The following is a 26,239-nucleotide window of genomic DNA, read 5'->3' on the forward strand; positions in this document are numbered from 1 at the left end:
TAAAGATAACCCATCATGCCCAATTCATGCTCAGAATTATCACACAATTACACAAAATTATTTTTAAGGTAATTAACGATAATTTATTTTACCTGGCAGTATTTTTTTCCTAATATATGTAATAATAGTATGCTTCTAGTCTGTGGTATCTCAGCTTTGATGAATACAAATGCAGAATTAAAAATCAAAATACCAAAGCAGCAAACACCTTTATAAAGATCATCACCTTGCTCTTTGAGTATTCCCTTTGTTTGATTTCTGGGTACCACATGCATTATAGTTATCTATTGCTATTTAACAAAATATTGATACTACAAATTGTATTGATACTACAATACTACAAAGCTTAGTGGTTTAAAACAATGCTTGTTATCTCATAGTTTCTGTGAGCCAGGAATTCAGGAGCAGTTTAGCTGGATGGGGCTTGGGGTTTTTCACAAGGTTATAATCGAGTTGTTGGTCAAGGCTGCAGCCATCCACATGTGTGACTCCATCTGGAGGATCTGCTTTCAAGATGGCATACTCACATGGCTGTGGGCAGGAGGCCTCAGCTCCTCACCTTGCGGACCTCTCCGTAAGGCTGCTTGAGTATCCTTATGAGATGTCAGTGGCCTTCCTACATAGCAAGAAATCCAAAAAACAGAGAACAAAGAGGAAGTTGCAATGCCTTCTATGTCCTGATCTCAGAAGTTACCCTCAATCACTCCCACCGTAATCTCTTTGTTAGAAACCAGTCACTAAGTACAGTCCCACATAAATGTTACCGAAATTTGGGTCGAACTGCTCGCCACTCGAAAGTCAATACTTGAGAGGCAAGGTTGGTGGAAAGGAAAGTTTGCTTTATTTCAGAGCCTGGCAACCAGGGGAGAGGGCGAACTCATGTCCAAAGGCCGACTCTTCACTGACAATCAGTGGGCAAGAGCTTTTAAAGGGGAGTTTCAGGGGTGTGTAGGCGGAGGGAGGGGGCTACTGCAGAAACAGCACATTCAGCTCTGACAGTCATCTTGAAATTGATCATGCGGTGGTCTGATCAGTGTCATCTTTTGTTTTGTTTTGTTTTTGATCAGTGTCATCTTGATTGTTTTCAGCACAGTTAATCTTCAGTTCCAGGGTTGGTTTGTTCCCATTTCTTTGAGGCCAGTTCTTGGAATTGTGGCAGCTTTGTCATGGCTGCAGTCTGGTCATCATATAGTTAACTTCTTCCACCTGGTGGGGGTGTCAGTATTTATGAAACAGCTCAAAGGATGTGGCTCAGAATATTATCTATAGCCCTTGAGGAAGAACTAAAGATCGTTGACATTTCTTAATGACTAAACTGTTATTTTGTCCTCTGTGACTATTTTCCTTTGCTTCTGCATTTTCTCACTTCTCTGATTAAATTTATTCTTTGACTAAAGTTTTTCTATAGACAAAAGGCAGGAGGAGGACATGTTGGAGAAGGACCACAGAGTCCTTCTCCCTTTCATAAGGGAAGGGGAATTAGGCTTAACTTTTGAAAGGAGGAATATCAAAGAATTTGTGGACATATTTTAAGACAAACACACCATACATTCTGGTCTTCCCTCTCCCCACTGGTAACCACTAGTTTTGTTCTCTATATCTGTGAGTCTGCTTCTTTTTTGTTATATTCACTAGTTTGTTGTATTTTTTAGATTCCACATATAAGTGATATCATAGGATATTTGTCATTCTCTGACTTCATTCAGTATGACAATCTCTAGGTCCATGCATGTTGCTGCAAATGGCATTCTTATCCTTTTTTATGGCTGGCTAATATTCCATTGTATATGTGTACCACATCTTCTTTATCCGTTCCTCTTTTGATGGACATTTAAGTTGTTTCCAAGTCCTGGCTGTTGTAAATAGTGCTGCAGTGAACATTGGGGTGCATGTATCTTTTTTTTAAAAAAAACACATGCAAATTTATTATGTCATAGTTTTTATGTATCAGGAGTCCAAGCATAGCGCAGCTGCCTTCTCTGCCTCAGGTTGTTTCCTGCTTGAAATTACAATGTTTACAGAGATGTGTTCTAATAAGAAGGCTTGACTGGAGGTAAAGCCACTGCCAAGCTCATTCAATTTGGTGTCAGAACTCATTTCTTCTTGCCTGTAGAACTAAGAGCTTAATTTTTTTTCTAGCTCTATAAATCAGTTTTAATTTTGAGTTGTGGTTTTCTCTGGATATATGCCCAGGAGTGGGATTGCTGGATCATATGGTAGCTGTATTTTTAGTTTTTTAAGGACCCTCCATACTGTTCTCCATAGTGGCTGCACCAATTTGCATTCCTGCCGACGATGTAGGAGGGTTCCCTTTTCTCCACACCCTCTCCAGCCTTGATTGTTTGTATATTTTTTGATGATGACCATTCTGACTGGTGTGAGGTGATACCTCATTGTAGTTTTGATTTGCATTTCTCTAATAATTAGGGATGTTGAGCAGCTTTTCATGTCCCTCTTGGCCATCTGTATGTCTTCTTCGGAGAAATGTCTATTTAGGTCTTCCACCCAGTTTTTGTTTGGGTTGTTTTAGCTGCATGAGCTGTTTGTATATTTTGGAGATTAATCCCTTGTCAGTTCTTGACCTGTCCATTGGGATGTTTCACTGAGCTTAGGACATCCAAAACTGAACTCTTGATCAGCTTTCTAGAAATCACTCCCCTGCATCTCACCTATTCCCCCTATTCCCAAACAAACAGTGTCTAAACTGGTTCGAGCCAAAAACCTGGGCATCATTCCTGACAACTCACTCTTCGTCCCCACTCATATGCAATCTGCTGCTAAGTCCTACTCTGGACCATGTCTCAAACCCATCTCCCTCTCTTCCTCCTGCCTGACACCACCCAGCCACATCACCATCATCTCTCACCTGAATCCCCACAGTAGCTTCCCTTTGCTTCTTCTTTTGTCCCCTCTAGTCCATGTCTCAAAGTGTACCTCTTAAGATTTAAATCAGATCATGTCACCCCTCTCCTTAAAACCTTCCAGTGACTCCCCATTGGATTAAGAATAAAATCCATTCTATTTTTAAAAAAAATAAATTTGTTTATTTATTTTTGGCTGCGTTGTGTCTTTGTTGCTACACGTGGGCTTTCTCTGTAGTTGCGGCGAGCGGGGGCTACTCTTCCTTCCGGTGCGCAGGCTTCTCATTGCAGTGGCTTCTCTTGTTGAGGAGCACGGGCTCCAGGCACACAGGCTCAGTAGTGGTGGCTCGCGGGCTCCAGAGCGCAGGCTCAGTAGTTGTGGCGCACGGGCTTAGTTGCTCCGCGGCATGTGGGATCTTCCTGGACCAGGGCTCGAACCTGTGTCCCCTGCATTGGCAGGCGATTCTTAACCACTGCGCCACCGGGGAAGTCCTCTAGTTTAAATGGTATCAAAGGCCTTGCTTGATCTGGCCTTTGCCTATTTCTCTAACTCCATTTTATATTATTCTCCTTCATGCTCACTTTGAATGAATGAATGAATGTGATGGAAAATAAATGTAACTCTCTGGATAACACTTGCTTTATTGACAGCCTTCATCTCATTTTCCCAATCCCTCATGGACATTCTCTTCACCTCATAAATAAACCACTGCACTCAAATCCTTGTCTCATGGTCTGCTTCTGGGGGAGCAAGCTAAGACACGCCCCATTCCCAATTTCTACCTAACTCTGAGCTTGGAGGATAAGTGAGAGAAATAGGGGAAACACTGGAAAGTTCCACGTGTTGCCTATTTATGGCATGGGAAATTTGAAGATGCATCAATACACACGGGTACACACTTGATAGCTTGGGCATTTGGCTGGGCTCTCAAATCCCTACACATCCAGGAAAGCGAGATGCCTTGGGGCATCCCTGGGGCTGCTGGACTTGGACTCTGTATCCCGACGATGGATGGGAGCCCAGAATTAATCTGAACTGGTTGGGTACTATGGACTTGCCACACTGGGAGCCATGATGAAAACAAGAGAAAACAAAAACAATTCACTTATGGCTGGCCCTTGTTGTCCGTATTTAGAAAATTTTTTACTTCATTTGGCAATATTTAAATGTATTTAAACATCAGCAAAAAAGTTTTAATTTCCCCATTTGTCTTGGAGAATATCAGAAAGTTTCCTGGCACCTGACCGTAAGCAAGCATACTAAGAATTCTGGCATAGTATATTTTTGCAGAAAATAAGGAATCCCATGAAGAAATACTATACTGCTTACACAATCCCTGGAATGTTTTTAAATTAACTTCAGCTGTGGAGACGGCTATTTGTGATTAATTTGATCAATGTAGACAGCAAGCTGTATAATGTGTTAAAGGGCCTCTGGGCAATGCAGCATTTAGATCAGACACCCATGGCTCAGGGCCTCCTCCCCACAGAGACTTGCTCACCTAAACTGCCACTTCCCTGCCTCAGTACTGGGTGCCCTGAGCCTTCAATATGTCAAATGTTGTTTAGGAAGAGAGACGAGAGAGAGAGCAAGCTCGCGTGGGCAAGCAGCTGTCTAGCCCAGCCATACCTCCCACGGTGGCAGAGAATGTTGGTAGGATCATCTCAGTCCAAGACCAAGAATTCTCTTTCCAGGTTTATAAGATCCTTTTATTGATTACCGCAGGTTTATCAGGTTCCGTGGAGTTGGTTCAATCCAGCCCAATGCATATAAGCTCATTCTACTCAGGCGTCTCTTAAATTCAGGTGATTGATACTATGCCTTAACCATGCAACCTTGATATCCCAGAATGCACTGCTCCAGTTCTGTACATTAAAAAAACACATGCTTCCCTAAATGTGGAAGCAAATGCAATTCATATCTATAGCTTTTTAAGTTTTTGTTCGTTTGAATGGATTCACACATGAGGAAAAAATCATGTGTACTAGACTTTAGGAAAAGAAATGGCCTTGGAATATTACTCTCTTGATCAGGGTGGGCTAACTTATGCGTTAAACCATCTCAAAATCATAGTGGCTGAACACAGTAGAAGTTTATTTCTTTGCCTGCCTCCAAGTCCAATGCATGTTTGAGAGACTCTGCTATGTGCTTTCACATGGGATAAGGTCCCATCCATCTTGAGGCGCCATGTTTTGCCGGGTGTGCAGAGTCGTCTTTATTCAATGGGCTGATAGAAAAGGAGTCAGGGATCCCATGGGAGGCTTTGTGGGCAGGCTTGGAGATGGTCTACCCACATTTCGTTGGCCAAAACCAGTCATATGACCCCACCTAACCGACAGGATGGCTGGGAAGTATAGTGTAGCTTTGTGCCCAGGAGACCCAGAAGTGGATTTAATGAGCACTTAAACTTCTCTTCCATGATCGTTAAATTGCAACATGTGGTATTACAGATATTTGGCCATTTTTAACTTATAAAATGGTAGTTTCATATATAGTTTAACCTAATGGTTTGTGTCCTTTATCTAGAATGCTTACAACTAGATATTAAAGTAAAGGAGTAGTTGAATTAGTGATGGGAGAGTTAGTGATTGGGCATGGAATTAGGGCAAAAGGCAGGTAGAGGGAGATGATGCTGGGAAAGTGATCTGAATTACTTGCTAACATTAACTTGCAATGTCATTTGAGAGCTATGCAGAAACAAAAAGTTAAAGCTTTTTTAGCAGTTTTTTTTTTTTTTTTTTTTTTTTTTTTTTTGGGGTACGGGGCCCTCTCACTGCTGTGCCCTCTCCCATTGCGGAGCACAGGCTCCAGACGTGTAGGATCAGCGGCCATGGCTCACGCGCCCAGCCGCTCCGCGGCATGTGGGGTCCTCCCGGACTGCCGTGGTCTCTCCCGTTGCGGAGCACAGGCTCCGGACGCGCGGGCTCAGCGGCCATGGCTCACGGGCCCAGCCGCTCCGCGGCACGTGGGATCTTCCCGGACCGAGGCACGAACCCGTATCCCCCGCATCGGCAGGCAGGCTCCCAACCACCGCGCCACCAGGGAAGCCCTAGCGGTTATTTTTTAAAGATTTTATAAGATAGTGTGTCCTACTGTTATTGGCAATATCATACTTGCCGGTGCTGCATTCTTTATTCTCCTCAAGAATATCATTTCAACTTAGAAACATTCTTAATAATTAATCTTCTTTGTATCCATAATTTTAAATAGCTGCATATGTAAATTAAAAAAAAGAAAACTAGCAAGCATAGAATGCAGAACTGGATTCTTGGTGTAATAAATCAATTTCCTCCAGCATCTACAAATCAGCAAGTAATTATTAGCCATTCTGTCCACTAGTGATTTCCCTCTTTTAAACTGTTTTCCCATTTTCCTGACCAGATGTAGAATTTGATGATTAAACCAGTAAAATCCCATTTGTGGCTGTCCCTCTGAAGCTATCTCTCAAAACTGGGTGAATACATGGACGGCACACCCATAAATTAAAAGGCATGTTGCTCATTTATGAACCCACATGGTTCTCTGATGGTTTGTCCTGCAGTGTTCTTTCAAGCTGCTTGCTCTCCTTTAGGAAATATGCACAGAACATGTCACTGCATCTACAGAGCAGCTGGAGGCCGAATTGATGTTTTCTGATGTGTGTAGGTGCCTGAATATCAGAATCCATTTTATGGTTCTCAGTCATGAGATGAGTCTTAACTGTTGTTTCCATTTCTTAAACACAGAAATGAGCATAAGGCTAGATTTAATGACACATTTCTGATATCTTCCAACAGAGCTATAATATTAAAATGCATTTGTGACTGGGGAAGGAATTTCCTTATAGTGGATAAGAAATCTGACGTTATTAACAAGTTTTTGATGGCTCAAGTGTTAGTCATTAACATTTTGGAGAACTTTACAAGTGATACTTTGTACAGTGTCAAAAATGATGGCTTGGGAGAAATTAATACACCTCAGATTTCTCAGTTTCACCTTTTCACCTAAAGGCAAGCATGTGAAAGCAGTAAAACTCGAGAAAGAGGATTTCTCTGGAGAGTTGTGGTAATGTACAAACAGTATATGAATTTCACCTTCTGGTAACTTTCTCCTCTTAGTTAACCCCAGGCAGTATTCTCCACAGTCAAAAGTAATTGACTTTGACAAATGCATATGAAATGGGTTTGGCCACCTCTACAGGGGACCCTGGGCTTTTTCACCAAAGTTTCTAAGTAAGCTTTTTAAAAAATCACATTTCAACAAATTTCAATTTGGTTCTTTGTAATTTCACATCTAACAGTTTCAGTAATTTTTTTAGGTATAATTGACATAAAATATTATGTTAGTTTCAGATGTACAGCACAGTGATTTGATATTTGTATACATTGCAAAATGATCACTACAATAAGTCTAGTTAACATCTGTCAAATTACGTGGTTACAGAAGTTTTTTCTTGTAATGAGAACTTTTAAGATTTACTGTCTTAGCAACTTTCAAATATGCAGTACAGTATTATTAACTATAGTCATCATGCTGTCCATTACATCCCCAGCACTTAATTTAGTGTGTAACTGGAAGTTTGTACCTTTTGACCGCCTTCACCTGTTTTGTGGCCCCTGCCAGCAATCACCAGTCTCCTCTCTGTATCTTTGAGCTTGGGGTGGTTTTTTTGCTGTTTATTTTTTACCTTCCACATATAAGTGAGGTCATACAATATTTGTCTTTCACGTAGCATAGTGCCCTCAAGGTCCATCCATGTTGCTGAAAATGGCAAGATTTCATTCTTTTTTATGGCTGAATAATATTCCATTGTGTACACATACCACTTTTTTTTAATCCGTCATTCGTTGATGGACACTTAGGTTGTTTCCATATCTTGGCTATTGTAAATAATGCTGCAGTGAACATAGAGGTGCATATATCTTTTTGAGTTAGTGTTTCAGTTTCTTTGGATAAATACCCAGAAGTGGAACTGCTAGATTGTATGGTAGTTTTTTTAAAAAAAAATTTTTGAGGACCCTTCGTACTGTTTGCCATAGTGGTTGTACCAATTTACATTCCCACTAACAGTGTACAAGGGTTCCCTTTCCTCCACATCCTCTCCAACCATTGTTATTTGTTGTCTTTTGAATGGTAGCCATTTTGGCAGGTGTAAGGTGTTATCTCATTGAGGTTTTGGTTTTCATTTCCCTGAGTATTAGTTGATGTTGAGCATCTTTTCATGTGCTTGCTGGCCATCTGTGTGTCTTCCTTTGAAAAAATGTCTCTTCCGATTTTCTACCCATTTTTAAATCAGATTGTTTGGTTTTTTGCTAATGAGTTGTTTGAGTTCCTTTTATATTTTGGATATTAACCCCTTATCAGATACATGATTTGCAAATATTTTCTTCCATTCGGTAGGTTGCCTTTTCATTTTGTTCCTTTGCTGTGCAGAGCTTTTTAGTTTGGTATAGTCCCACTTGTTTACTTTTGTTGCCTTTGCTTTTGGTGTAATTTTTCAGTAATCTTGTTGGCGCTTATTGAGTCCACCCCACCTCTATGGAGGCTGCTTTGTGTTTTGCAAAATCCTTGATATATCCAACTGCTTGAAATCGTTGTATAACTCTCCGGCGCCTTCATGATGGACAGAATGTTTCACATGGATGCAGGCCTTTCCTTTCTGGCCCTTGTTTATCTCCTACTCCCTCCCAGTGTTTTCTCTGCTCCCCTTCCCACTCCCCTGCTCCAAACACATACCACCGTCTATGCTCCAGCTTATAGGCCACCGACTCCTCATGTTCTTGGTGTCTCCTGTTGAGGATGAAGCTGGGTTTTTTGGCATCAGGAAATAGGTAAGGCCCTTCCTATTGGAGCTGGGGAGCTTATTGCTTGCAAACCTGCAGTCAAGAAGAGGAAAAGTGGGAAAAGGGGAAAGGTAGTGGGGAGGGATAAATTAGGAGTTTGGGATTAACACATACACGCTACTATATTTAAAATAGATAACCAACAAGGACCTACTGTAGAGCACAGGGAACTCTACTGAATACTCTGTAATAACCTAAATGGGAAAAGAATCTGAAAAAGAATGGATACATGTATATGTATAACTGAATCACTTTGCTGTACACCTGAAACTAACACAACATTGTAAATCAACTGTACTCCAATATAAAATAAAAGTTAAAAAAAAAAAGAAGTTGTCAAGTGATCTCTATGGTTTTGTTGATAGCTTGAAATCTAATTAAATGAATCCCACGTTCCTTATAAAAATATGGTATTAAATTCCCATAGGCAGAATTTCCCCCCATATAGCCTTCCTGTTTATCATGTTTTCTTTTAAATCCACCTGAAATGTCGCCTCCCCTGTGACATCTTCCTCCTCTTTTCCAGGCAAAGTTAGTTTCTCCCTCCACTCTGCTCCCCAAACATCAGCTCCATGTTGTTAAAGGAAGAGGAAAGAGATGTGGGCACTTTGTCAAGGTTTATTACAAGCATGTATGGTCAAGAAACTGACTCTCTGAGGATCTAGGTGGAAGATTTTGTTCACAGGGTGAGATAAAGTTACACTACCTATTCACCAGGATATGGGGATAGCTCATTTTACTGACTAGTTTCGATCTTTGTGTTCAAATCTTAAGGACATCAAGACAAATAACCCAGTTGGAAAATGTGCAAAGGGCCTGAATAGACCTTTCTCCAAAGAAGATACACAAAAGGCCAATAAACACGTAAAAGATGCTTAACATCATTAGCCATCAAGGAAATGCAAATCAAACCACAATGAGATACTGCTTCTCAACCACTAGAATGGCTGTAATTAAAAAATGGACAATAACAAGTGGTGGTGAGAATGTGGAGAAATTGGAACCCTCATACATTGCTGGTGGGAATGTAAAATGATGCAGCCATCTTGGAAAACAGTGTGGCAGTTCCTCAAAAAGTTAAACATAGAGTTACCCTATGACCCAGCAGTTTCACTCCTAGGTATATACCCAAGAGAAATGAAAACATATGTTCATACAGGAACTAGTACACAGTTGTTCATAGCAGCATTATTCATAGTAGCCAAAAAGTAGAAACATCCCACCTGTCCATCAGCTGATGAATGGATAAACAAATGTGTTCTCTTCATACCATAGAATATTATCCAGCAATAGAAAGGAACAAAGTACTGTTATGTGCCACAAGATGAATGAACCTTGAAAACATGCTAAATGAAAAAAACCAGACCCGAAAAGACCATATAGTATATGGTTACGTTTATATGAAATGTCCAGAATAGGCAAATCCAGAGACAAAAAGTAGATTTGTGGTTGCCGGGGGATGGAGGGAGGGGAGAATTGGGAAACTAACTGCTGTTAGGTATGGGGTTTCTTTTTGGAGTGATGAAAATGTTCTGGAATTGGATGGTGGTGATGGTTGCATAACACAATGAGTACACTAAAAACCACTGGAAATGGTGCATTTTATGTTACGTGAATTCTAACTCAATTTTTTAAATGCTAAAAAAAGATTCTTAAGTATATCAGTGTGTTTGAACTGGCACTTATTCACTCGACACACCTGATGTTCATTTGTCCACAGTTTCTTGTTTGGGAATTGTTAGTTACGTGCAGACTGGGTCAAGATTATGGTATCCCTTGCAGAATTGTTAGTAATATCCAGATTAGATTATGACAGATGGCTGTATTATTTCTCAGTCACAACTCTTTCTGAGAGCAATGTAATGATACTTACCATGCTGCCCTATACTCTAATATATCTGTTGACAATAGACTGTGAACTTAAGAGAGCAAAGGTCGGGTCTTTGTAATCACTCTCTGTGCCTAAGACAGTGCTTGGAATATAGCAAGTGCTCAATACATGTTTCATTTGAATGCGGTGGTACTTAACAGGGCACAGTTTTGCCCCCCAGCCCAGGGGACATTTGACAATGTCCAGAGACGTTTTTGGCTGACACAATTGCAGGGCTGTCTGCTCCTGGCTCTACAGATAGAGGCCAGGTTTGCTGCTAAATGTCCTCCAATGCACAGCACAGCCTCCAACCACAAAGATTCATCTGGCCCCAAATATCAGGCATGTAGAGGTTGAAAAACCCTGTTCTGAATGATCGAGTGATTGACTTAGAAATCCCCCAAATGAATTCCTTTAGAGGATGAAAAAAAAGTCCCCTTCAAGAAAAAGTCAGTAGTAAAATCGTCCTTGCATTTGGTGTCCTCAGTTAATGAAATGTCCCAGACCATATGTTTGCAGCTCTTCCCTGAATAACCAAGTTGGTGGGAGAAGCAGACCACAGGGGAAAGCCGCGGGGTTGCTTAACTTCCTGACCTTGACTAAGGTATTATTAACTTGCATAGAATTCCGTCGTGCAGCAGAAAGCACGTGGTGAAATGCGCATTCCTTGTCTGTTAAAGTGCCCACGTATTTAATATGCATACCTTTTATAGTGTATTTAATATGCATGAGGAAACAACCCCAGCCATCCACAAAATATACAGCTTAAGTCTTTTCTTCCAGAATCTGTTAGCAGCCCTGTCCAATCCCAGACCAATGAATAATGGGTGAACACGCAGGGAGCTTCAGTCATGGTGCTTCGGGGCGTGGTCCGCTCTCTCTGGCCTCTAGATGAAGGTTGCCAAACTGCAGGCCCCAGGTCAAGGCTGGGTGGCCCTCAGTTTCTATGTGACCCTTGAGCTAAGAATGGTTTTTACCTTTTTTTTTTTTTTCTTTTGCGGTACGCGGGCCTCCCTCTGTCGTGGCCTCTCCCGTTGCGGAGCACAGGCTCCGGACGCGCAGGCTCCGCGGCCACGGCTCACGGGCCCCGCCGCTCCGCGGCACGTGGGATCCTCCCGGACCGGGGCGCGAACCCGGTTCCCCTGCATCGGCAGGCGGACGCGCAACCGCTGCGCCACCAGGGAAGCCCCGGTTTTTACCTTTTTAAATGGTTAAAGGTAAACCAAAAGAATTTTATTGCATGACACGACACGTGAAAAGTGTCTGAAATTCAAATGTCAGTGTCCATAAATAAAGTTTTATGGAACACAGCCATGCCCATCTATTTACTGTTGCCTGTGGCTGCTTTTGCATTTGGACCCTATGGCCCACAAAGCCTAAACTGTTTACCATCCGACCCATTATGGAAAACATTTGCCAACCCCTGCTCTGTGGTTGAAGAGTGGAGTGAATTGTGTTTCCAGGAATGAGAAGGCGCCTTGGGCTGGAATCCCCGACATGGTTCTGCTGGGGCTGTGACTCTGCTCCGTTGGGCTGGAGTTTCCTCACCTGTAACATGAGAGGGCTTCGATGAAAGATCTCTAGAGGCTTCCCAGCTTTAACCGTCTATAGTGTATTGAGAGTTGAGTTTGTTCAGTGGTCCCCAGGTGGCCAGTGGGGTAAAAGTGCAGCGCTCTTGTCTGGGACAAAGCCATGGGTCCAGGGAGTCACATCAGCACACTTGGCACTGAGGTGGAAACAGACCTGGGTAGCCACTGTGTCTGTACAGTGCAGATTTGAAAATTGGCCCTCTGCAAGGTTCAGAAACAGACGTTTGTGGCCGCTTTTGTGTGTCCTAGTTTTATAGATTATGTAGCCCAATTCTTCGAACCCTGGGGAAGAAGGAAATGGATGACCCTAATTACTGGGGAAGGCTGGCAAGAGGTGGTAGCAGAGGCTGGCACCCCAGAATTCAGGTTTTCAAAATCTGATCTAGCACTTCTAGCAGGTTTATGGAAATTGACCAGGTAATCGTCATGTTTCCTGTCCGTATAGTAGCAGGGCAGAGTCTCTGTGGCCCTTCCTGTTTTCTCAGTACTAACACGTGGCTCTTTATCTGCAGTCCAAGGGATCACGGGTTGTCGGCATCGTCACCCCAGCCTGGGGTCTGTCGCTATGGAACCAAACTGGCTTGCTGCTATGGCTGGACAAGGAACAGCAAGGGAGTCTGTGAAGGTAATTTTGTAAAAACTCAGACCACCCTGTGCTCAGGTAGTAGGCCTGGGTCCTTCGGTTTTCATCTGTGACATGTCGCCAGCTTGCCAGTGGCTTCCCTAGAGGAGGGACATGGTAACTGCCAACACCCAATCCTGTGAGATCTCTTCCCATTCAAACTATGGCTGACGCCATCACCCTCGACATGATTTGTTTCAGGAGCCCTGTCTCGTCAATTATTTCTGCTGCTATCTTAGTGAGTATGGGGCTGGGTTGTTTGTTACTATTTTTGTTTTAATCTAGAGAAACTGAGTTGGGCAAAAATAGGTCAGTAAATCCCTCCTTCTAATTATAATTTTTCCAACTGATTTCTTATGAAATTCACTTTTTAACCATGAGTCACCACAAGCAAGAAAGTTAACCATTTAGTTCACAGTTTGGTTACTCACATTTTTTAAGTCTTTTGTGCCGGTTTCTGGATGGTTTCAAGGGATGCATGCATACATGCAAAATATGCATGGTTCTCTTGTATAGATTTCAAACTAAGGTACCATAACTTGCCTTGGACATTGTTTTGCAGTCCATGTGTTAGGAACTCTGAGAGAGGCCTTTGATAATTTCAAGAGAGTTGGGGAGTCTAGGGCTGAGCACAGAGTTTTGTGTTGCATTGTTTTTTATATAACTTTCTAAAGTAATCGACACTCGCAGTGTAGAAGAGTCAAATCTGCATTCCTCCTAGCTGACTGTCTGACCAGGGGTGCATTCCTTCAGCACAGGAATCTGGCCTCAGCGTCCCTGTGTACCTAGTAGGTGGCATAGGCCTGAACCCGGATCCTTTATCTGTTAAATGGAATGAACACACGACTGCATGTCCCATACGCTTCAGGCACTGGTGTGGCTCATATTGGATTGTAAACTGTAAAGCACAAAAATGTTAGCTATTTTTTAGAATAACAATGGGACCTTCTTTTTGCTGCTCTTTCCCTGCCCCAACGTCCTCCTCTTTAGCTGGTTCAAAAATATCTGGATAGACCATAGGTGAGGGCAGAACTTGATCATGTCTGAAATCCATGAAACGTTGGAGGACATGGATCTCGCTCTCACACGCTCGATGTTATGTAAAACCTTCCACTGTCACAGTTTCCTTATGAGGATATGACAAGAGTATGAAGATCCTAGAAAACATGTTTGAAGCTCATCACTGTTTGCCTAGAGAAAGAAAGTTAGAACATTCCCCCTGGGACCTTGTCAGTTGAAAAGGGTGGTCCTCACACTGATTGGATGTACTGTGTCATGATCAAGGGCGTTGTCCTGAGAACCAAAATGACGTGGGTGACCTTGGGTGAGGTGGGTAAGCTCGCTCAGGCTGCATTTCCTCCTCGGCAGCATGGAGAGCTGAATACCTACTTCAGAGGTAAGGAGTGTATGTATGCATCAAAGGCTGAGCTCATTCCCCGACACGCATAGAAAATGCCTCATAAATTCCCCTTGATCCAGAAAGGACCCAGAACTCTCGTTGCAGACTTCTGTCCCTCAAAGCAGCAGGTGATGGGGGAATTCAATGTTGCTTTATTCTTTTTCTAGACACAACATGGCACATTTTTCTTTGAAGTCACTCAGGTGGAAAGGGTCAAAAACCACGTGGGATGCCTGATTTGGAATCTCTCTTACAGTCGCACGAACCTTTTACTGCCATAAAACTTGGCGTGTCTCTGGTGAATAAGTGAGGGGGAGCTTTGGCTTTGTGGAAGGGCTATTCTGTAACTAGATCAGAGCAGTTTGGCCACGGTACACGCAGCCAGTCACACTCTCAGTGCTTGTGTGGACGGTATAATACCACAGGCATGAAAGAATTGAAAGCAAGATGCTAAAGGGGTTTCCAGCAGCATGCTCGCTGTGCTTGTTCGGCAAGCTGAGGAGACGGTCGGCCCTCCCTCCGCCCCAGTCAAATGTTCATGTAGTAAATTGCAGTGATTTTTATATCTAAAATCTGTGTTGTATTATATCCAATTGGCATGGTCCTTCTTTTTTTTTTTTTTTTTTTTTTTAAATTTATTTTTGGCTGTGTTGGGTCTTCATTGCTGCCCACCGGCCCTCTCCAGCTGCGGAGAGCAGGGGCCACTCTTCGTTGTGGTGCACGGGCCTCCCACCGCTGTGGCCTCTCTTGCTGTGGAGCACGGGCTCCAGGCGCGCGGGCTTCAGCAGTTGCAGCATGTGGGCTCAGCAGTTGTGGCTCACGGGCTCCAGAGCACAGGCTCAGCAGCCATGGCACATGAGCCTAGCCGCTCGCGGCATGTGGGATCTTCCAGAACCAGGGCTTGAACCCGTGTCCCCTTCATCGACAGGCGGACTCTCAGCCACTGCGCCACCAGGGAAGCCCTGGCATGGTCCTTCTTGATGGGAAAGTCATATGCTCCTTGAAGCGCCAAATAACAGGATGATTAGTCCCTGATTGCCAGGGCTCTGATTTCTAAGCCAGTGTGGCCTGCGTGGTAATGAGACAGGAACGCATGTCAACCTGCCCGCACAGGCAGAGCCAGACCCTAGCCTGTGAGGTCCTAGTCAGCCCAGGCTGTCATCTCCATTGTCTAATCACCCTTCATTCCTTCAGAGGCCCTGCCTCGATACCAGGGCTTTCTAGATCTTGGCCTCTACCCTGCTTAAATCTGCTCCCAGGGCAGGGTCCACTCCCCTCAGTATTATTAACCTTCAGATGTTGGTCACTTAGCGAGATATGGGATAAAGAGTTGTCTGTGAACAGATCCCCAGTGAAAAGCTGCAGATGGAGGAGTTTGCGAGAAAATTAAACAAGAGAGTGTTCTTTATCTAAAGGACACTTAAATCTCAGGCCGTTTAAGACGTAAACGGAATTTCCCTGTGCTGTGGATTGGCTGGTCAAATCACAGATCCAAAGCTAATGTAAATTGAAAACGTCTTTCTGGAGTGTTAACCTTATAGCAGCAAGGGTATTATTATTCACCACTTCTCCTCTCTTCTATTTGGCATTTATCCTGGGCTTTCCTGTCTGGACTACACTGAAAATAAATTCCCAGGGAGCAATCAGAGTTCTTCAGGGCTTAAAAAAATAAAAGATTTATTTTTCTAGCATCTAGACGTAAAGCTACGTCTCCAAGAACATAACCGTAAGAAAATAGACCCTGGAAATCAAATTCCATCTCGTTTTGTCTCCAAAAGTAGAAGAATTTTGCTGGGAAGCATTTTTTCCCCTACTTTCTCTCACTTATGATCTATTCCAAGCCATGAAATGTTTCCCTGTTAAAAGTTCTACACTTATTACTTTATCGTTCAGAACTATTTAAGTATCTAACATGTTCACAACACTATTAAATGCAGCAGGAGAAACAAAGATGAATATTGAAGTCCCTGTTCTGAAGGCACTTAGAATCAGGTAGTAGATGGAAGTCAAGGATTGAAGCAAAATATATACCTAATTATTTAATAAGATGAAGACATCAGTTTCATGGGAGGAGCCTGCCAAAGTTCTGTGGAGTTTTCAACGTTGAGCAGAAGTTCACATGTGGCTGGAGAGATCTGTGAAAGCTTCTGGAAGGAGAGGCCATACAAGGTAGTCCTTGAAGGATTGGGAGGATATTAACCATTGGAGGCTCGGGGAGGGGTCCCCCAGTGTGGGGTAACAATAGAGAGGAAGGGGCAGAAAGTGCAGGGTAGGTCTAGAGAATAGCAGACAGTCTAGTTTGACCACAGTGTTGCCTGGGTCTAGGGAACAGAGTAAGCTAAGGCTGCAAAAGAAGATGGAGGCCAGGTCATGGTTACAATACCTGTCCTGTATTCAGGACCCAACAAAGATTATTTGATGACTTCTGTGCAAAGCGTGACATGATCAGGGCTCTTCTTTTGGAATATCAGTTTAATGTCATGTCTGACATCAGATTTCCTAGGAGCAGAGCGTGTGAAGGCGATTTTTTTTTTTTTTTTAACTTTTTGGCAGTTTCTTTCCTCTCTCCCTCCCTCCCTCCCTCCCTTCCTTCCATCTTCGTTGCTGCGCGCGGGCTTTCTCTCGTTGCGGCGAGCAGGAGCTACTCTTTGTCGCGGTGCGCGGGCTTCTCATTGCGGTGGCCTCTCTTGTTGCGGAGCACGGGCTCTAGGCGCGCGGGCTTCGGTAGTTGTGGCGTGTGGGCTCAGTAGTTGTGGCTCACAGACTCTGAGCGCAGGCTCAGTAGTTGTGGCACACGGGCTTCGTTGCTCCGCGGCACGTGGGATCTTCCCGGACCAGAGGTCGAACCCGTGTCCCCTGCATTGGCAGGTGGATTCTTAACCACTGCGCCACCGGGGAAGCCCTGAAGGTGATTCTTGTACAAACATTCTATTGAGAGGCTCTCTCAGGAGAAATCTGTAAGGGAGTGAGGGAGCAGGGGAAGAAGCAAGGCAAAGGATGTGGCTTCAAGCGAAGTCCAGCTTCAGCCTGATCCCACAGGGAGATCTGGAGTGTTAATTGTACCACAGAATTTGTCCTGCCCAGAAACCAGGGGCTAGGCTGTTCTACCCGTGCATCCACTGGTCAGAGGCTGACGTGGGGAAAGTGGGGAAGAGAGAGAGGCGTGCGGTGTAATCTCCCAGATATCTGTGGGCAGAGTGGTTCCCATTAGCTAGATAGATATTTGTTCTTTGAATGAACTGGTGGTAGAAACAGGGATAGAAGGATAGGATGCTGTAACTGATTGGGTTGGGGACAAGAAAACATACAGACAGCTGAGATTTTGAGTCCAGGTAGTTGGGAGATGAATGGTGACAGCAAAAAGTAGGGCTGGGGTCGAAGGGGAAGATGCTGGGGTCCTTAGGCACAAGCTTGCTTAGGGGTGGACCTACTGTGAGCCAGGGAATCAATGGGCAGAGAACTAAACAAGCATTTCTGGCCAATTGCTGAGTCATCCTTTCATATGCTGGCTGTTTCTGGAGCTCCTACTAGATCCAGAAAATACGAGGGTCTGTGATTCCCTACATGCCTCCTTTTGCTCTCATTCATTATTTTTTCTCTCTCTCCTCTTCTTGTCTTTGGGTTTTCCCATTTTCCTTTCTTCCTATCTATAGCTTTTTTCTCCCTATCTCTTCCCTATGAGCTGGACTCAAACTTGCCACCATCTCTGACTATGTTTTCTTGCCCCCAACCCAAGCTGTTCCCCATCCTATCTTTGTTGTTTCTCCCGCCACTTCACTCATCCAACAAATATTTATTGAGAGCCTAATTTGTGTCAGGTGTCTGGACATAGAAGTGCATAAAACAGAAAACCAAATCCTGTCTTTGTCATGCTTCCATCACCATCACCACTACCATCACCATCACCATCACGCTTGTGGTTCCCATCCTTGGGGCTGGAGATAGCATCTCTCTGTGGGTTGTTCATTTTGACTGATAACACACAGCATTAAAAAGATTTTGGGGCTTCCCTGGTGGCGCAGCGGTTGAGAGTCCGCCTGCCGATGCAGGGCACACGGGTTCGTGCCCAGGTCCGGGAGGATCCCACATGCCGCGGAGCGGCTGGGCCCGCGAGCCGTGGCCGCTGAGCCTGCACCGTCCGGAGCCTGTGCTCCGCAACGGGAGAGGCCACAACAGTGAGAGGCCCGCGTACCGCAAAAAAAAAAAAAAAAAGATTTTGATCATTCAAAAGAAAAATAGGAGAGACAATATGGGAGAGAAGAAAGAAGCAAACAATAGAAAGGAGGAGAGGGACCTTGGTCCTTGCTCCAAGATGGAGTCTCTTCCAGCTCACAAATCATATTCCTTTTATTAAATCTTTTGTGTTTACATGCAAAAATGGCTGACTGTGGCCTGGGAGGCTTTCTTTTTCCTTGAGTGCCACTGTGTTCCCGAATGCACATTTGTGTGCCCGACCCACAGTGAGGCCAAACAAACCAAAACGTCAGAGGTTGGAGCAGAGAAGGGTTTATTGCAGAGCCATGCAAGGAGAAGGAGGGTCTCATGCCCCCCAAAACCCCCAACTCCTCGAAGGATTTCAGCAAAGCATTTTAAAGGCAAGCCGAGGGAGGCGCGTGGTCGGTTGCTGCATACTTCTTGGTGCCAGAATCCTTTGTTCTTGTAGCTGTCCACCTAGGTCAGGTCAGATGTTCCTGTAAACCTCCAACAAGACAAATGTTATTGTCTGTCCTGCAACTTTTTATCTCAGTATGAGTGGAAGAGTATTATATGCTTAAAGGTCAGAGCCTTGAGAATGGGCTAGCCTGTATATTTCAGGCTATAGGCAACATTCTTTTTTTTAAAATTCATTTTTTGTTTGGCTGCGTCGGGTCTTAGGTGCGGCATGTGGGATCTTCGTTGCAGGATCTTTCGTTGTGGCGCGCTGGCTCTTCGTTGCGGCGCGGGCTTCTCTCTGTGGCGCACAGGCTCCAGAGTGCGCGGGCTCAGTAGTTGTGGCACGTGGGCTTAGTTGCCCTGCGGCATGTGGGATCTTAGTTCCCCGACCAGGGATCGAACCGGTGTACCCTGCATTGAAAGGCGGATTCTTAACCGCTGGACCACCAGGGAAGTCCCTATAGGCAACAATCTTAACTCGAAGCAAAAGCAATAGAATACAAAGGTTAAAGTAAAAGAAATAGATCTAATACGGAGTCAGATTTGTTTTTCCTTATTACATCTGTAGGTGTGGTACTGCTAAGCAGTTATGATCAACCTGTACTCATGGGGTGGAAGCGGGTGGGGAGATGGGGGCCAGTGATCTAGTTCACAAGCAAAATGCTTTCCAGTATCTTAAAGGTGAAAACAGACTGGAGAGGAAGCAGATCGTCCTCTGTATGTCGCCGTGGATTTCTCTGCCATACAGAAGGCACCTGAGTTTGACATCTGTGCATTTCACTGGGCTAACTATTCCTGTTGTTTTGTGGTCCAAACACCTTTTCTTTCCACAGCTACGTGTGAACCTGGATGCAAGTTTGGTGAGTGTGTGGGACTGAACAAATGTAGATGCATTCCCGGATACACCGGTAAAACCTGCAGTCAAGGTCAGTACTACAGGCCAGGGTGGTAATACAGACCTAGCCCAGAGCTTTCAGAAGCAGATCGGGCAGTGCAGCGGGGTTTGGAACACAGTATGGTGCTCAGAATTCTGTAGTTTCTAACTCGAATCTTCAAATGAAGGTGGTTTCGGAACAAGATTCTTCAATCAGTATCTTCTAGAAATATGTCAAAGTCATTCTGATGCTTTTGTTAAGATGCCAGGTAAGAGGCTTTTTTTCCCCTCTGAACCAATCATGTTTATTGTGTTTTTAAGCTACTGAAGTAATGCATATCTTTTACTAAAAGAATCCAACATTGCAAAAGGATATAAATTAAAAAGTGAGCATGTCTGCTCCCAGTCCATCCTCTACCCATAGTTAACAGCTTGTCCTCCATCTCTGCAGTTCCTTTTTTAGTATAGTACAGACATGACTATTTCGCATGGGCATCTTTGCATGTCAGTGCACACAGAGCTATCTCATACTTTTTAAGGCTGTATCCTAGTCTATAGAGAAAATGCTTTTATCATTTATGTAAAAAATACTTTAACCACTATCATTTAAGTCGTCCCCAATTTTTTGCCACTGCAAACAGCGCTAAATCAGACAACATCCTATGCATATCCGCGCACCCTTGAGTGTTTTTATAGGGTAAATGTCTAAAAATGGAATTGTTGGGTCGAATGACATGCATATTTTTTATTGTAATTGATTTATTTTATTTATTTTTTAAAAATGTTTTATTTATTTATTTATTTATTTGGTTGCGCCAGGTCTTGGTTGCAGCAGGGGGGCTCCTTAGTTGCGGCTCCAGGTCTCCTTAGTTGCAGCTCGCCAGCTCCTTAGTTGTGGCATGGGAACTCTTAGCTGCAGCATGCATGTGGGATCTAGTTACCTGACCAGGAATCGAACCCGGGCCCCCTGCATTGGGAGCACGGAGTCTTATTCACTGCACCACCAGGGAAGTCCCCATAATTGATATCTCTTAAAAGGCAATTTATGACTTTTGCCATATGCTGTTTATCTGAAGATATTAGAGAGGTTATAATATCGAGAACAGTAGGCAATTTTGTCCCCCTGGAAGAGTTGCCAGATAAAATACAGATCCCCCATTAGATTTAAATTTAAAGTTTATTTTCAATTGCAATTTCACATAAACAACAAATAATTTTATAGTGTATGTATGTTCCAAAAATTATATGGGGCATATGTACCCTGAAAAAGTATTAGTCATTTTTCTGAAATTCATATTTAACCAGGCATCCTGTATTTTTATTTGATAAACCTGGAAGCCTTACCCAGGGGACATCTGGCAATGTCTGAAGACATTTGGAGGGGTTACTACTGGCATCTGGTGGGTAGAGACCAGGGATGCTGCTAAACATTCCTGCAGTGCACAGGGGAACGCCCACCCCTAAGAATGATCTGTCCCCAGATGTCCACAGTGCTGAGGCTGAGGAGCCCCTGCACCAAGAAAGCTGCACTAATTAAGAAAGGGTCCCTAGTTCTATAATGCCGTTGAGCAAAGAGCAGCAAATCCAGTTCAGCTGCCCTTAAGAAAGAGCCTTGCCAGGATTCTAGAAGGGAGAATGGGGTTCCAGAGAAGGGCAGGCACCCACTCCACTCTGTCCCCCCCAGCCCTCACTGCCAAGGCCAGAGGTTAGCTGCGGACGCTGAAATAGCCTTCTTTGTGCTGCCAGCCCTGCAGCCTCAGAGAGGAATGTCTCTTCTGTCCCACCACCAGCATGGAGGCCAGTGCCGCTAAGGTGCTTCTTAGAACCGCGTCCAGTGGCTTGAGGGGAGCGCGTCAAGAGTCATGCTCTCATAAGTAATAATTCAGCTGTGTCCCTTACCAGGGCTTTCACACCAGAAAACCTGTTTTTCCGTATGTCTTGGATTCTGTAGCAAGATACCTTCTCAAGAGAGTTGGAATAGAGAGGGTATTTTTCATGCTGCTTTTCAAGTCCCAGCAAAATATTCACTTTGAGGGAGTGGTCCAGTCGGCTCAGATTTGGGACCTTCTGTCTCCCCTCCCCAGCCTCCCTGCCCCAGGGCAGCCTGATCAAAGTCCGCCGATATCCACTAATGGCCGCAGGCCTCAACCCTCAACTGATGTCTTTCCCCAAAATGCTTCTTCTAAGAGACACCTCTGAGTTAGGGCCAGGTGATGGGATAACCCTGGCTTTCCCATTATGTCCAGTCGGTATTTTTAAATTTCTGCTTTTGAAGCAGTGAGCATCCACGCAGGAGACGGTAGCACAGAGGGAATCGGCAGTGGAGAAGTGGGTTCAAATGTCCAGCTAAGGCGTCGGAAAATCCCCACATAATGTTCTTTTCAGAGGCGGAAGCACCACTTCTTTATTTTCCAGGATGGACTTTGCCTGTTGCCGCACTGAATTTTGGTCTTTGGTTCTTTTCTCCTTTCGATTTCTTCCTTGAGGGAGTTAAGACGTGAGACACCCACATGACCACGTTCCCAAAGATGAGACCCATGATTGCTTTTCAAGTTATATTTTCCTTCTGTATCATTTTTTATTTTATAAAAAGCTAATTCATTCTTAATGTTTTGTTAAACATTAAGTATTCACTGAAAAGCGCAGAGAAGAAAATCACCCTCAATCTTACCACCAGGAGGTAACCATTATAAACATGTAGAGCACAGCCTCTTAGGCTTTTTTTTTTTTTTTTTTACTGTGCTGCCTGGCTTGTGGGATCTTAGTTCCCCGACCGGGGACCGAACCCAGGCCCTGGCAGTGAGAGCACCGAGTCCTAACCACTGGCCCACCAGGGAATTCCCCCAGACATTGTTTTTCTATGCTTTTTATTTAAGAAATTTTGGCATCGATCTGTATACATAGTTTTGCAACCTTCTTATTTAACAACATCCTCTGAGCATCTTTATATGGGATTAAATATTGTCCTGTGACCTCACCACCAATAATAGCTGCCTGGCAGGGCTCCCTCTGGAAAGGTGTGAGCCAAGACAATTTAGCCGTCATGGGGCTGCCCAAAATAATAGTTGAAAGGAGGTTGTGCTGTTGGCATCTGTCATAGGCCACCTGGGACAGCATTAAAGGCAGAAGTATCTAAATTATATATTTCTAACTTTTTATTCAAGTAGGAAACACACAAAATTGTACGTCTATCAAAAATGTACAACTCAATAAATTTTCAAGAACACCTATGTAACTGGTGTTCAGATCAAGAAATAGAAACTTTGGGCTTCCCTGGTGGCGCGGCGATTGAGAGTCCGCCTGCCGGTGCAGGGGACACGGGTTCGTGCCCCGGTCCGGGAAGATCCCACATGCCGCGGAGCGGCTGGGCCTGTGAGCCATGGCCGCTGAGGCTGCGCGTCCGGAGCCTGTGCTCCGCGTCCGGAGCCTGTGCTCCGCGACGGGAGGGGCCACGACAGTGAGAGGCCCGCGTACCGCAAAAAAAAAAAAAAAAAAAAAAAAAAGAGAAGTAGAAACTTAACAGCCTACCTGAAGACCCCTCATGGTCCCCTCCATCACTTACCCCCAGCCCTCAGCAAGGAACCATATGTTGACGTCTTACGCCACAGAGTAGTTGTGCCTGGATTTGTTTTGTTTGTTTCACCTGTGCCTGGTTTGAATGTACTCATTTGTGTCCAGCTTCTCCTGCTCGATATCATGTCTGTTCATCCACGGTTGCTCGTACTTGTATTGAATAGTTTGTTCAGTCTTGCTGTATAGTATTCTCTCGCCTGAGTATACAAGTTGTCTATCCGTCCTTTTTTGGGAGAGATTGGGATTCTTTCCGGTTTGGGGCTATTAAGAATAGTGCTACTGTGATCATTTTGGCATATGTTGTTTTGGTGAGCACATAGCCGTGTTTCTGTTGGGCATACACCCAGGAGTGGAATTGCTGGGTCACGGGTATGTCTCTATCTAGCTGTAGCAGGTGCTGCCAAATGGTTTTCGAAAGCGGTTGTACCCATTTACATTCCCCTCGGCGGTGTGTGACCATCCAGTTTGCTTCACATCCTCACCAACCCTTCCCTGATGGTTGGCGACAAGGCGAGTCATCGCCCCTTGTGCTCAGCCGCACAGGTGGGGTCCAGGGAAGCCAACCCCATTCCCAAGCCCGTCTGGAGGCTTCCTCATTCAGTTAATCTTTCTCCATTTTCTAACTGCTCCCTGCAGATGTGAATGAGTGTGGATTAAAACCCCGGCCGTGCCAACACAGATGTGTGAATACACACGGTAGCTACAAGTGCTTTTGCCTCAGTGGCCACATGCTCATGCCGGATGCCACGTGTTCCAGTAAGTTTCAGCAGCCAGCCTGCCCTCAGTCAACCCGGAAGCTTGCCTTTTGCCGTTTCACGCTTGGGGAAAAGCTGACTTGCTTAATTGGGGGGAAAATACCCCAAAGACTCTAACATCACCCCAGGCTAAAACATCTTTAAGCGCTTATTTTATTTTAGTTTATTTATTTTTATTTTCATTTTTATTTTTATTTTTATTTTTTTGCCACACCACGCAGCCTGTGGAATTCTGAGACCAGTGATCGAACCCGCGCCCCCTGCAGTGGAAGGGTGGAGTCTTAACCACTGGACCACCAGGGAAGCCTGAGCACTTATTTTATTTTTAATTGTGGTAAAATACATACATTGTGAAATTCACCCTTGTGACCATTTTGAGGTGTACAATTCAGTGGCATTCCGTACATTCACAACGTTGTACAACTATCACCGCTATCCAGAACATCTTTATCACCCCAAAAGGAAACCCCGTCCCCATTAGCAGGCACTCTCCATTCATCCTGCCCCGAGGCCCTGGTAACCACTGATCTGCTTTCTGTCTCTGTGGGTTTGCCTCTGCCGGCCACTTAGTTTTAAAATAAAAAGACTAACTGAGGAGAAAAATAAATTATATATCTCTCTGTATGCATGGGCGTTTTGGGTTTCTTCACGAAAATAAGCATACTGAAGAAAATAAACATATTGTTTTAGGAAGATGATAAATTTCACTTCCATCTTGGGACATCCATTCTTTCCACCAACGATCTTTCTCACGCCCCTTGCCCCGCGCTCAAAGATTAGTGACTCTTCTTGGAAATCCATTCCGCTTCACATTCCTGAAAAGAAAAGCCCTTCTCTGATAAAGAGAACCCATGTCCTGTGGGAGGGTGAGTGTCTATATCCATTCATTTATTGAGAAGGCAGGCTTTTCAGGTTTTATGTTGCAGCTGAAAAGCAACCCCATCCTCCCTGCCTCCCCCGGTGCCCTCCTCCCTCCCCATCTCTCTTTCCTCTGCCCTGCAGCCCCCCACAAACCTGGAGCCTGTGCCTTCTGCCAGCTTCCCGTGGTTGCAGAGACCCTCGGACTCCCCAGCCTATCCTGGGCTCCCCCTCGTTTGTAAAATCTGGGCTTGTACACAGCTCACTGCCCCCCTACCAGCTCGCCCTTCTGCTGCCCCCTCCTGCCCGGCACAGTGCCCCAACACCACCGGTCACCTCGATTCTCCGTTAGCAAGCATGCTTAACAGGTAAAGCAGGCATTCAGAGAGTCTTTTTCTAAAAAGAATCCTTATTATAAATTAAACAGAAGCCTGCAAGAAACAAATGTGTAGCTTAATGAATTCTTATGAAGCCAGCACCCGTGTGACCACTACCAAACAGAACTTGGCCAGAACCTCCCCTCCCCACTCCCCAGCCCCGTGGGATGACTGTCCAGGCGTTTCTAATCATCACTTAACATTTTCAAAAGATCTATGCTAATGGATGTTTCTGCAACATTCCAGGAAAGCCTAATTGGTGCCATTCTCCGAATGGAAAGTTAGAATGAGGTAAATTTTGAAGATTAATTTTGAAAGAAGACAACTAAAGAGAAAAAGAGTAAACTAGAAATATAACCATCGGTTGGTGTTTGTTACATTACCATGGCCTAGTGTCTGTCCCTGTACTCTCTTTGTCTATTTCTGTGTATGTGAGGGTTGCCTATGCCTCCCTGTTTATAGCTCACAGTGTCCAGGTGGCCCTAAATCTCTCTCCTGGATGCTGGTTTTATTTCACCTGGCCCCTTTCAGTCTCTTTGATCCAGTGGGGTGATTGGCATGTTATAGATGCAGGTGGATAAAGACAGCTATTCACCGTGCTCCCCTGTTATAGGCATTTTTGATCCACACATACTGGAACCCTGCTAAGGATATGCATTTTTGTGAGGTAAGTTCTATTTAGCAAAGAGTGACAGAAAAATCCAACTAAATTATCTTTAAAAAGCTGGAGGCAAGCAGTTCCAGAACAGGTCAGCCAGGACTCAGCCTCTGCCATCCTCAGGGTATTGATTTCATTCTCATGCTTGTGGCCTCATAGTCACAATATGGCTGCCCGAGCTCCAGATATCACACACATGCACATCAAAGGTAGGCAAGACAAAGGGGAAAGGAGTGATGCCAAGGAACAAATGCCTCTTTTATGCCTGTCCCTTTTTTTTTTTTTTTTTTTTTTTTTTTTTTTTTTTTTTTTGCGGTACGCGGGCCT

At 44.4% G+C, this 26,239-nt stretch overlaps 1 protein-coding gene across 1 annotated transcript in view; it reads left to right on the plus strand.

Moving 5' to 3' along the window:
• EGFL6 (EGF like domain multiple 6) overlaps positions 1–26,239 on the plus strand; it is a 302,509-nt gene that overhangs the window by 244,869 nt on the left and 31,401 nt on the right. Inside the window, exons 3-5 of the mRNA XM_024115480.1 lie at positions 12,656–12,768; positions 19,651–19,743; positions 23,901–24,020. Coding sequence (XP_023971248.1) covers positions 12,656–12,768; positions 19,651–19,743; positions 23,901–24,020 — 326 coding nt within the window. The remainder of the gene's footprint in view (positions 1–12,655; positions 12,769–19,650; positions 19,744–23,900; positions 24,021–26,239) is intronic.

The sequence above is a fragment of the Physeter macrocephalus genome, chromosome 7 (genome assembly GCF_002837175.3).
Source record: "Physeter macrocephalus isolate SW-GA chromosome 7, ASM283717v5, whole genome shotgun sequence".
In the NCBI taxonomy this organism is placed as follows: Eukaryota; Metazoa; Chordata; class Mammalia; order Artiodactyla; family Physeteridae; genus Physeter; species Physeter macrocephalus.